Source organism: Trachinotus anak, unplaced genomic scaffold, assembly GCF_046630095.1.
Source record: "Trachinotus anak isolate AG129_WGS33_773 ecotype Australia unplaced genomic scaffold, CSIRO_AGI_Tana_v1 ptg000010l, whole genome shotgun sequence".
Classification (NCBI taxonomy): domain Eukaryota; kingdom Metazoa; phylum Chordata; class Actinopteri; order Carangiformes; family Carangidae; genus Trachinotus; species Trachinotus anak.
Window position 1 is genome coordinate 12010577 of NW_027273861.1, and position 13350 is coordinate 12023926.

Consider the following 13350-nt stretch of genomic DNA (forward strand, 5'->3'; position numbering starts at 1 on the left):
TACGTCTGAACGTCTCAGCAGAAGAAAGGCGATCTGATTAACAGACTGCGATAAAACGCTGCCTGCGAGGCTGAACTCAGGGCTCACAGCGCCGGGTTTTCCAGGAAGCGGATGTTGTTGACGTCTCTATCGCTAATGGCATCCGGTTACTCGGGCTAGCAAGCTTGGCGAAATAGCAGCTTCCGGTGAAATTATCCACTTTGTGCCCCCGAAGGACAGAACAAATAGCCCGCGTAGGTCCACTGCTCAACAATGGACGTGGTTTTTGTCGATTTGTCTCATGTTTCCGGTCTGTCCGTGGACACCAACTCGGCTAGTTAGCACAGCTGGCTAACTGGCTGATTAAACACTGACAAGTGCCCGGCTGCTTGTCTGAGTAGGGGACGGGGGAAAGCTGTCAAGCGGAGGAAATAATTAACTTTTTTATCTAAAAGGCTTTAGTGCAGACATAGCAGCTGGTATTAACGGGAGCTTCCAAGGGCTGTTGGCTTGACTTTTGGTTTAGTTGACTGTAGATTGAGTGGAGTAAGTAAACGATCTGAGGAGTGGGATTATAAACACAGTAGTAATACACAAGCCGGGACTGTTAATAAGGCGCTGCTTCCTTTGGTTTACAGTTTGTTTTGAAGATGACAACGCGTTTTGTAACTGGAAAGACTTGAAGTTTCCCCGATTACTGATCCGTGAAGACCACGTCTATAAAATAGAGTATTTTAATTTTCATATTCATTTCGCTGAATTCATTTGACCTAATGGGTTTGCTTTAGGGCAGAGTTACCTGCAACGTTATTATGTCAACGTGTCACCTCCTGTTTACAGCAGGTCTGGGTGACAACCTGGGAAGGTAAACAGGTGTGACAGACCAACCTGCTAGCAGCACTTTGAGTAACTTTGCACTACAGCTAATGTCTGATGCATCTCTACCAGTTTAGTCACTTGAAATAACATTCCCACAAAATATTGCAGCGCACATTGTGCGGTCTCTTTTTGACTCATAGTCGTGTTTTAGATTTTTGCTGAGAAAGACAGATGGAGTGTCAGTGGCCGAGTCTGAGTAACAAACTAGGATTGTTTTGCGATACTATTTGTCACCTCTGATGAAGAGATATAACATAAATGGGATGGTGTAGGGTTATGTTGCTTTGGAGATTTTTGTTATTTAGCACTGTTTTGTTAGGGTAGTGGTAATGACTAGATATTTGCTCAGTGACTGACTGAGAGCCAAGCTGTAGTTGTGTGCATATTGCCCTACAATCTACTACAATGGCGCCTGTACTGTTCTTACTGATGCTGTTTGGAGCATTATGTAGTCTTGGACAGGCCATGTCACGGGAGGAAAAGCACAAGTTGAGGTGAGTTAAGAAAATGATGTTCTTGGAGTAAATTATGTGAGAAAAACCCTTTCTTTCCTGAAAAGTTGTTACACATGTTCAAGGGCGTCTGTCTTCTGTCTCTTCACCATAGGAACCAAGTGGTTGAGATGTTTGACCATGCATATCAGAATTACATGGTAAGTTCTTCAAAGAAACAGGCATGTAATAAGTTGGAGTTTGTTCTGCTGCCTTTGTATCTGAACTTGATTCAGGACATCTTTGCAGCTTATAAGGTGACCAAGACTATTTTGTTAAAGACCTTTTTGCATCCCTGTGTTTGCCGTTAGTGTAGAGCAGGGGCTATGTGCTTTAAAATAAGATGTCATGTTATTTTTGATAATCTGTAATTATGGATAAATAAATACGCCTCACTGATGTTTTGGTGCATGTCCTTTTTAATGTCAGTCTTAATAAATATTTCATCTGGTTTTGAAACTTCTTTCATGTTGGGATAACTCGCATCATGTATATTTCAAGATGACTGAGGTCTAATCAGACTGAGCTGGCCACCTAAGAAAAAGTGAGTAAAAATGAGTTTGTGTCTCTCAGGACCATGCATACCCAGCAGATGAGCTGATGCCTCTAACATGTAGAGGAAGAGTACGTGGGCTTGAACCCAGTCGAGGTGACATAGACGACGCTCTGGGAAAGTGAGTGCCATGTTGACATTGTTCCTTGAGATCTAATGTATTAATGGAGTAATGATGATGATGTGGGTGAGATAACTGTCATTATGTTGAATAATTTTTACACATTGTCCCGGAGGGGCATCAACACCCTTGGTAAACAACTGTCTGTGTGTGCTAGGTTCTCTCTGACTCTCATTGATACTCTGGATACTCTGGTGGTGAGTATCAGCTTTGTGTATTTCTGACACTTGGTTGCTTTAGAGTAGTTCTTTGTAGGTAATTACTTTAAGACTGCATGTAAAGCATATAGCTGAAATGTAGTTTACATACTATATATAAAAAAAAAAAAGATCTACTCAATACAAATGATAATAATAATGATATTTTGCCTGTGTGAGACTTAAACAGAGGAGAAATCTCAGTGTTACTGGGTAAAAATTAACAATGGCTGTAATTTAACATTTGTGGGAGCATTTTTGTGAACAGACCCGATTTATTTTATTCCACTTTTAGACTGAGAAATGGTGCATAATTGAGCCTTATCTTTATAATCACGTTCTATTTCTCATTGCCAGCTTTTGAATAAGACAACAGAGTTTGAGGCTGCAGTGAGGAGAGTCCTGTCAGATGTGAGGCTGGACAATGACATTGTGGTGTCGGTCTTTGAAACCAACATTCGAGTCCTTGGGTAAGATTGGACTGGACTGCTAAATAGATATTCCTCACTCATATACTGTCCTGTATTTTAAAGTAAAACATTTTTTTTTTCTGATAAGCACTGAACAGAGCAACTGAAGTTCTAAGTAGGCGAAAGACAGAAGAAATCAGTGGATTGCGTTATACTTTATTCTTCACGTGATTGTTGTTTGTTTGTGTTTGTGCTCAGAGGTCTGTTAGGAGGACACTCCATGGCTGTGATGCTGAAGGAGGGAGGCCAGAACATGCAGTGGTACCAGGATGAGCTCCTGCATATGGCCAAAGACCTGGGTCTCCGACTGCTGCCGGCCTTCAACACCAGCAGTGGCCTTCCTTACCCCCGGGTGAGACAGACACAGAGACCGTAATTCAGTTAGTGCCAGAAACAAACCGAAATACACTGTACACTGTCTAATGTGTCCGTACTTAGCAGGCTTGTGTCCTATTGGTTCTAGTACAAGATTATTCTGTTTTCATGATTTTCTTTTCAGATAAGTAGAAGGCTTTTCATGCCGTATGCCAATACATGTAGTGTAGCTTATAGGGTAAGACTAGTTTGAAAAAAAAAAACAATTGTTCTGATTGGAAGACAGTAACTGCTGTTCTACCTGAAATGAGAAAACCTATGTAGTTGTAGCAGTTGTTTAGTAAGAAGAGTCAGTGAAGACCAAAGTAATTTGTGATGCATTTTTCTGGACTCAGTTTTCAGTTTTTATCAAAATCTTCATTAAACATTTCCGAGCATACATGCTTTATAAAAAGACATTTTTGGGTTTATTATGCTCACACTTCCTGTGTTGCAATAAGACAATTGGCATCTTCTTCTGCTCGCAGCATCTTTTCAGATCATGGCTACATATTTCCATTTTCTGCTTCACCACTCTGCTCGCAGCTGTCACAGCTTTTAGACACAGACATTTCCACAGCTGACTAGTTTTCATGCACAATCTTTTGCAAACCAAATGTGTATCTAAAAGAGATTTTTTTTTTTTTAAATGTTTTTTTTCCCTGTTTGTCAGGTGAACTTGAAACATGGTGTCAGGGGTCCTGAGACAAGAACAGGCACAGAAACAGACACTTGTACTGCGTGTGCTGGGACCATCATCCTGGAGTTTGCTGCCTTAAGTCGCTTCACTGGGGATCCTGTGTTTGAGGTATTACATTTTCATCAGATAACCAAATACCTGCATTAACATGTTGATTTTTATGATTTAATGGACCTTTTTTGAACACTGCACACTAGCACACTGACAGGAGAAACCCATTGGAAACATGTCCATTGGAAATGTCTGAAACTGTGAAATAGTTAGTGGGAGTAATATAATCTTTTGACCAAAAGATTATGGTTTTTGACCATGACTAATTATTTGCAAATAGTAATGTTCTTAATACAAAAAGACTTGTTCCTTTTTGTGTTTGTAGATCTCCTGGAATATTTCCTGTGCTGAAACTTAAACAAACTTACCTGTCACCACCATCAAAGAGCTGTTAAACTGTTGCCGTCAGCTGACAGACATATCAGCTCTGAACAGACACATCCACACAAAGTGGCTCATCTCTCCTTATCTTTAATCTAGGTCACACTTTGTTATTTTGTTATGCCTCTGTGCCATGACAGTTGTGGCTGGAGGCATTATCTTTTATTTCCTTTGTTTATTTCTTTGTGCTGATGCTGTATTATCTGACACCCTAATGTTCTCCCAGAAACACTGTTTTTCCACACCCATGTCTTCTTATTAGATCGTCATTAGTTGAGTCAGCGGTTACCTGAAGGAGCCACATGGAATTCAACCATCATTCATTTTTATTTACACATTACATTTTCCCACTGTGACATGTCAAATTGTCATATGTCTTAATGGCAAACCTATTGAGGTGAAATAAGCAGAAAAAAAAAATTCAGCATTTTGTATTTTTTGTACATTTTGCTCAAACAGATATAATGAACTCCAGTTATTGTTAAAAAGTTAAATATCTTTCACTGTGTACCTGTATTAGAGCCTGGAACCGGCTCATTTCCTGGCAGCACAAAACTGCTGAAGAAGCACGGAGTCAATCACTGTAATCATTCTAACAGTGGACAGCTACTGCAGATCGATTTTTACTTTTCTAATCAGTGATGCGCCCTTCCTCTCACTCACACAGGCCCATGCTCGGAGAGCCCTGGACTTTCTGTGGGAGAAGAGACAGAGGAACAGCAATCTGGTGGGAACCACCATCAACATCCACTCTGGAGAGTGGGTCCGAAGAGGTGAGATAAGGGGTTCTGACAGAGTTCTAGGGAGATGAAAGAGGGAAGTAGAATGACATGACTGAGTGACTGAAGAAGGGCAGATGAAGGGGTGAGATGGAGATGAAAGAAATAGGGGAGGTGGCTGCAGCAGTTATGGGCTGAAGATGAGGCAAAGAGATGGGAAAGTGAAAATGAAGAATACAGCTGCAATCTGTCTATCTCTGTGAGAAAGGATTTGGCTGTGCCGGGAGTGGGAGGGTGCAAACAGCATTTGTTTATCATCTGATCTGATCTGATCTTTTGTCTTATAAAGTGATGTATGATTTCTGTGTCTCCAGACAGTGGAGTTGGAGCAGGAATTGACTCATACTATGAATACCTACTAAAGGCCTACATCCTCTTGGGAGATGACCTGTTTCTGCAACGGTTCAATATTGTGAGGACACACACACACACACACACACACACACACACACACACACACACTCTTACCAGAGTAATTTGATGCCTGCTATTATGTTTGCATAATAGCATTTTGTCAAATGGACATCTCCAACATGAAGGAGCCTTCTACTTTTGCATTTGTGCATTTCAGGATTCTGTGTATTCATTAAATGGCATTAAGATATTGCCTTTTTAATATAATTTTACTCAACAAACACTATTTTCTCAACCTCTTTTGAACCCTCATCATGTGTGTCCCATTTAGCACTATGCATCTATAATGAAGTACATAAGCCAGCCTCCTCTGCTGCTGGATGTCCACATCCACAAACCTCTGCTTCCCGCTCGCACCTGGATGGACTCTCTGCTGGCCTTCTTCCCTGGACTGCAGGTCAGACTGGATCATGTGAAGTGAACCTTTTACTGTGCCTGTAGAGGCTTGTGCCATTTCAGTAATGTTGTACATATTGTGCATCTCCCAGGTGTTGAAAGGAGATATTCGTCCTGCTATCGAGACTCACGAGATGTTGTACCAAGTTACCAAGAAACACAACTTCCTCCCAGAGGTAATCTGTCTCTCTGCGTATCTCACTTAAAAAAACCACAATCTCATGTTCTATATGCTCCACATGAAATGACTTGGTGTCATTCAAGTAGAGTAAAATAACTCAATTTGGTGTATGTTGTTGCCTAAAACTGGTTTGAAGTGAACCAGCCTGCATTTCACATAACTCAGCTGTATTTGAGCTTCGTCTGTCCGATTTAATTACAACGCTCTGTATGGTGTTCTGACCCCTTCGTCCTTCTCCGTCTGTCCCCAGGCCTTCACTACTGATTTCAGGGTACACTGGGCCCAACACCCCCTGAGGCCTGAGTTTGCAGAGAGCACCTATTTCCTTTACAAGGTAATTTATCAAGGAAACTTGACATACAGTAATGCAGGTGCTCTTTTTTCACTGCCACAGTTCTGAGGTAAACGTCTCTTATCATGCACCAGTTTATGTTAAATGTTGTCAGCTTGCTGTTTAATCTCATATTACAAGTTTGACTAAAATTTCAAGGTGCATCAGGACACACTCATAATGTTTCAGAAACATTATCTCCAGTTCTGCCACTCTAAGCTGCCTCCAGCATACAGACCACTAATTAGTGTTCATAATTATCATATGATAATCCTCTGCCTTTGGCTTTTTGGTGTCTTTAACAAAGGAGCATAATATGATAAAACACTGAGATAATTTCTTTTTAGCAATGGAAGTTACATCTTTGTGTCTGACCAGATTTCACTGACGCCTTGTTGATATACTGTCCTCTGTTGTGACCACACTACTGTCCTCTCATTCTCCCAGGCCACAGGAGACCCATACTACCTGGAGGCAGGTCGCACCATCCTGGACAACCTCAACCGCTTTGCTCGTGTTCCCTGTGGCTTTGCTGCAATGAAGGACGTGCGTACCGGGAGCCACGAGGACCGGTGAGAAAGACTGAGAACATTTTCCAGTAATTTGTAGGAAGATATACTACTAAACTGCAACTGCAGATATCATTCAGACAAGCCTTACATACTGTACCATCAGCTGTACGTACCGTGTACGGTATGTAAACAATGGTATGAAATGCAGCAAGTGAAAGGAAGAAAAAGTTCAGTAGTGGGACAAATTAAATGTCATTTAACCATCACTGGATACTAAACAACATATATGGACTATCTTTGGATTGGCATTGTGACTGATATCGATATTGAAGAGTATAGATTCTGAATATAAAATATTATCTTTTTAAACACACTCTAGATAAAGACACGGTTCACTTTAATTTGGTTATTTAAAAGGTTAAGTAGTGAAGGAGGACATTTTACAGTTTAATGCAACTATATTTGTAAAGATGATAAAGATAAAAAAGTGAAATTTAATCAATGAAATTTATCAAGAATAACTTAAAAAAGAAAGAAATTGACTTTAGAGGTGAAAATGACAACAATACACAATACAATAAAAGCTTACGGCGTCACAAAAATTTTAATGACGCTATAATCACATTAAAAAAATGAAATAAATAAAAAAATCTGACTTTTAAAATTTAGGGTCAAATAGACAAAAATACAGCGTATCTTCCAACATGCATGCAGGCATATCTACAATAAGCAAATATTGCAAAAAAATGTTGGCCTGCTGATAAGTCAGGCTGTACTTTGTGATGCCCATGTTGATTATTTGATAAATATAGAGAATATGCACATGTTTTAACAGTTTCTTCTTTGTCTCATACCTCTTCCCTTTTTCTCAGAATGGACTCGTTCTTCCTTGCTGAGATGTTCAAATACCTGTTCCTGTTGTTTGCTGAAGCGGAGGACCTACCATTTGACGTGGAGGACTACGTCTTCACAACCGAGGCACACCTGCTGCCTCTTTCCCTCTCCGCAGTCCCTCACTCCTCATCTGTTTCCTCAAACAGAACGGTAAAGGAAATGATACCATTATCATTCCAATCTGACAAAGAGATGAAGGCATTTATTCATTCCAGTAAATAACAAAACTTGTTATACACATACTTCAGTCAGATGAGGAGCTGGACGACTCTAACTTTGATTGGACCTGCCCTAACACCCGCCTCCTATTTCCGGACCCCGCCTTCCCTCGCAACCTGAGAGAGCCAATCCGTAGTGCTGTGGACAAGAGCTGCCCTCGTCCTGCTCCTTACCGGTATATGTGAATACAGATTTTACCAGGTTATATGCCTCCACTTATCTGTTTTTCCTAATGATATATGTATCTCTTTCATCTTCCTCTCTCCTACCTTTCAGGGAACCCGGTATGGGTCGTCCTCCCCTGAGGGCTCAAGACTTCATGGCAAACAACCCTGAACATCTGGAGCTGCTGAGGAGGATGGGAGTCAGTCTCATCCACCTGAAAGATGGCAGGGTGCAGTTGGTGCAACACGCTACACAGGTACAGCAATTTACCAACAAGGATAAATATTCACATGCTTTTGTAAATGGGTTGTTATTAAAAAAAAAACACAAAATCCACAGACTAATTTAGTTTCTCAACAGTGTGCTCACCCTGCTTTTCAGCTTCAGGGGTTGGAATAGGTAACTCATGATACAATGTAATTACAATATTATGATACTGAAGGCAACCCTGAAATATGTAGAATACTGCGTAATAGTCATCTTTGAATAACTAATGAGGAAAAACTACATTTTTAAAATGTGAAGATACAGTTATTTTTTTAAAAAGCAGGTACCAATCAATATGTATTCTGTGTAATATGAAGTGTGCATTAAAGTGCTTGATGTCATGAAAAACTACAACACTCTGCATCTGTAATATCATTTAAATATAAAACAGCAAGAAAACACAGTGTGATACTGTTGCTATTGTATTAAGAGGTCGTGTAAACTCGCAGACATATTCTGTCTCCCAACCTGCAAAACTGTGGTATTCTTTCCTTGCTGGCTTTTTAAAATCCTCTCTCTCGTGCTCCCCTCCCACTCTGTCACACCCACACCTAGGCGGTGAGCGCGGTAGCAGCAGAGGATGGCGTACGTTTCATGCAAGAGATGATGGAGCTGTCCAGCCAGCAGCAGAAAGAGCAGCTGCCTCCCAGGGCCATTCAAATCGTCTCACATCCTTTCTTTGGCAGGGTTGTGCTGACCGCCGGCCCAGCGCAGTTTGGCACAGACCTGTCCAAAAGTTCCACAGGGGTGAGTGGGTTTTGCAGCTTCGCCAAACTGCCAGGTTACAAATGGGCACTTAACTGTCGTCCTGTTTGTTTTTCCTGAGAGAGCCACTCACTTTTCCCCTGTATTTTTAAGAGAGCACTTCCTCTTACAGAATACTTTCCTAATTCAAACAGAGGGAAAGATGAGTCCTTGGTTTCAGCACCAACAGAGAACACGTGGTATTAGACTGCAGTTCTGAACACCATATAATATCAAAGATGTTCCCTCATTCTTTGCAATAAATCTGCCTCTTTTGTGTGCAGGTGCGAGGCTTTGTGACTGTGGCTGAACCTTACAGTGGCTGTTCCGAGATCACCAACGCTGAGTACGTCCAGGGCCACATCGCTCTTCTCCAGAGGGGTCAGTGCATGTTTGCAGAAAAGGCCCGGCACATCCAGAAGGCTGGCGCCATCGGAGGCATAGTCATTGGTGAGTGCAAGCAGCTAACGACACAAGATGGAAGATAACTACTCAGTGACTAGATTAGCGTGCAATAAATGGATTATCCTGAAGACACACTGTCGAACAGGGTTCTGCACATCACATGACTGAATAATAAGGTAGAACTTTGGTAAGATTAATAATAATAGTATAATAATCATCTTTACATATATATAAACTACAGATCCCCCTACAGTGGGTTATAGACAGGGTTATCGACAGTTTATGATCAGTTAATCTGATATTTTTAAAAAGTGAACTTCACCCTTTCCTGCAGCCCTTGGTGATGCCTTCAAATTGCCTGTTTTATCTGAATAACAGAATATTGAATTTATAATAACACAAAACTGTGAAAAACAGGAAAATCTTTTATTTCAGAAGCTGGAACCAACAATTTTTTGGGGCTTTTTTCCCTCTTTAAAGGACTTCAGTGATTGATTATCGATATTGTTATCCATAAATCCACTAATATTTCTCACTCTCCTCCTCTTTTTCCCTGTCTCTCCTTCCAGATGACAACGAGGGCAGCAGCAGTGACACTGCTCCCCTGTTTCAGATGGCTGGGGATGGCCGCAACACAGATGACATCACCTTGCCTCTCCTCTTCCTCTTCCACAAGGAGGGCAACATCCTGTTGGAGGCGCTGAAGGAGTACAGGGAGGTGGAGGTGCTGCTGAGCGACAAAGCCAGAGACAGAGGTATGACATTACTCCCACATATGCCTCCCTAATGGTTGGAGTTCTTCTCTTTTGTTCCACTTATCCCCCTTGATAAGATTGATCACACCAGTGTGCTTATATCTCTCGACTGACTGAGTCCCATTATGACTCGGCTTCGTAAAATAAAGATGAGGTGTAGGGATTCAGGCATTATTTGAAGTCTCAGAGATCGTGACTCATTCCAAAGCCACCCACCAGCTGTGGTTATAATGGTGCATGGTGGAGATTTACACCCTTATCAATATTGCATCCTCATTATTTTCCTTCTTTTTCTCATTTGCCAAATCCCTCTATTCCCTGTGGTGGACTGTAACAGTGCCTTTCCTCTCCTCTCTTTCTTGGTTTCTCTTCTTTTTTCATAACCCTCTCCCCTTTGGATGAGCAGCAGCCATATTCAAAGGTAAACCTCTTCCTGGCAGCCTGATTGAAGGCAGTAAGTATTCTCTTCTTCTCCTTCTTTCTTTGTCTGTTACCCACATTTTCCTTTCTCTTGATTTGACCTCTGTTTTCCCTCCTGACATTAATGCTTGTGTCTCTCCATCCCTCTCTTTCTCAGTCTGCTCTTTAACCACAGGATTGTGTTTGTGTTTGATAGAAAAGCTTAGTGCGGTTACGGTATTGTCATTTGTTATTTTCCCCCTCAGAGTTTAGGACATGACAGCTCTTTTTGTCTTTTGTCCCACAAGAGCAAACCAGTAGTTGGCCAAGGCTGGACAGTTTGACCCCACTTCTAGATTTTCACCATTTCTACCAACTTATATTTATACTTTATATTTTGTCGAGTTGCCTTGATTTTATCTACATTTACTTTACTTACAAGTAATCACCTTTGTTTGCTGTGAAATATTTCATAATTAATTCTAATAAGCCTAAACAGAGACTGTCATCATTATAAGTAACATGGCTGTATCAGCATAACAACACACTTGAAGCGGTTAGGAACTGAGCACTATTTAGCAGAACAGGTGCTCACTGAAAAAAGACGCCCGACTACAAATCCTGTGATTTATGGGTTGTCTCTATAGCCACAAAGCCACCATGACACTATAATGACCACATAGCGTGTTCCTATCTGTAACTGAATTATGCAATCCTCGAAGTTACAGTTATTGCCTGTTGTCACTGCAGCAGTCCTGGGTGTATTCATGCGACTGTGTAACAAAAAGCACAAACTTGCTCCTTAACACAACGGCTACATTTTTAGAAACTATAGCAGATCAAATGGTCTCTTTTTACTGGATCTGTGCAGAATTCACAGCACAACTTTTTTTGCCAGATTTCTTTCCTCAGTTGACTCTCAGTTTGGTCGTGCAGCTATGTGAGAAAGACTTTATCCTGCGGGAAACATGACTCACCATCAGCATCATGCTGTTATGGTTGACAGCCTCTCGATGAAAACTGTTCTATTTTTGACCAAGAATGGCTACCAGGAGGCATGTTATATGGATTACTGAAGAGGAGGAAGAGAGCTTTTTGTGTGTGTGTGTGTGTGTCCTACACATCCTTTTGAATAGAACTCCTCAGTCTTATGTCCCTGCTTCCTTTTCAGGTGTGGATGTGCAAGACGCGGGGGAAGACTGCTTAACTGAGGCAACAACTCCCACCTCATTTGAGCCTACCAGCCAGTCGCAAATGAGCACGGTGGAGCTGGACGAATCTGTGTCAGAGGAGGTTACCCCATCACAGGAGGAAGTCAGTCCTGCAGAAAAAGAAACTAGTCCTGCAGAATATGTTAGTCCACCGGAAGAGGAAGCTAGCCCTACAGAGGCAGAGGCTGATTTGGCTCAGCCTAAAGAGGAGAGAGACTCTGACAGGAGAGAGGAGTCTGAGGGTGACACGGACTCAAACAGCCAGTCAGTGGATGAACTGCTGGCTGATTGGCGGGAAGACTTGGAGGCTTTCCAGCAGATGGAGAAGGATGAGCTCTGACAGTCATCGGGCGTGACATACCCTGTGACTGTGGCTTGATCCCACCATTTGGAGAGCCCCAGAAGGAACGCATCTTCACACCAGCCTCAACCGGATGAACACAAAGGCAGCTGGGGAGATGTCTCTCGTGACTGTTTCTTCTCTTGCCCTCTGTAGATGGTACCACATGCCAAGGCCACCCACATACTGTATCACTGGAACATAAGAAAGTCCTTTTTAGCCTGGTAGATGATGGATGAGAGACCAGGGTTCTTACCTCACTTTCTCATGCAGTTTCTGTTAATCTGTCATAACTAAACCTAATGAACGGCATGGACCAGACTGTGTGTAACAGTGTCTCACTTTCCAGTCCAAATAACTTCTCACATTGTTGTTCTCTATGCATTTCTGGCTCATTTTGCTCAAATGAATGCTGGTCCAACAACTACGTTCTGACTAATTAATCCATCGACCAACTTTATTTAAATGTGATGATTATTTGTGATGATACATTTACTGTTTTTATGGTCTCGGACCTAATCATATGTACACATTGATGTGAGTTAAAGACTTCAATCAAGTGGTGATCGGAGACATCAAATAAGCTGCAGGATCTTTTTATGGCTTTATGGTAGACAAACTCAACACCAAAATAATCTCTCTGGAGGTATGTGAAGTCATCTGTCAGTGTAAATATGTATTAAGATATATTGACTGAAACAATATAGCGCTGTTCGCTCAGGTTCTGGTTCTCCTCACAGCCAACAACCTCTGGACCACATCTGGTGGAGCAGACACACCCTCAGGAGCGTAGTGGGATGGAGCACACACCCACACACCGCCACAGGAGGGCGCTATAAGTTCTGTCTGTCACGCTGTCGCTGCTGACTGACTGAAAGGAGCAGAAAAATTGCCAATAAATGAACATGATGAAATTCAATAAAAATTGAGAGGGAAATGGGGAAGACTGGCTTGATTCTTTTGAGTTCATGGTATTTAAACACTGGTGTTTGGTTTGTTGCAATTTAATAGAAGAGATTTATTGATTTTCTTTTGAGTTTACTGTATTAGGATGAAGGCATGTTTGAATCCAAGAAGAGTTTTCTTTTGGACTGTGAACCTTGAGTGTTACACCACTTTGTAATGATGTAACATATGCATGCATAGAATATTAAGCACACAT

At 41.5% G+C, this 13350-nt stretch overlaps 1 protein-coding gene across 2 annotated transcripts; it reads left to right on the plus strand.

Annotated features, from left to right (window-relative positions):
* The first annotated feature begins 98 nt into the window (after positions 1 to 98).
* On the plus strand, positions 99 to 13132 carry edem3 (ER degradation enhancer, mannosidase alpha-like 3). 2 transcript variants are annotated; one of them, XM_071487585.1, is made up of 21 exons: positions 99 to 1352; positions 1465 to 1510; positions 1923 to 2023; positions 2181 to 2220; positions 2578 to 2690; positions 2889 to 3042; positions 3718 to 3852; positions 4844 to 4949; positions 5270 to 5367; positions 5641 to 5766; positions 5858 to 5941; positions 6197 to 6280; positions 6725 to 6849; positions 7662 to 7833; positions 7932 to 8077; positions 8179 to 8323; positions 8890 to 9081; positions 9363 to 9528; positions 10053 to 10238; positions 10645 to 10692; positions 11809 to 13132. In XM_071487585.1, exons 1-21 carry the CDS (start codon positions 1264 to 1266, stop codon positions 12186 to 12188), a joined length of 2736 nt encoding a protein of 911 aa, XP_071343686.1. In that variant the 5' UTR covers positions 99 to 1263; the 3' UTR covers positions 12189 to 13132. The 2 variants fall into 2 exon arrangements, with proteins under 2 accessions (XP_071343686.1, XP_071343687.1); XM_071487586.1 differs by lacking the exon at positions 10645 to 10692 and having other exon boundaries at positions 122 to 1352.
* Positions 13133 to 13350: the final 218 nt, after the last annotated feature.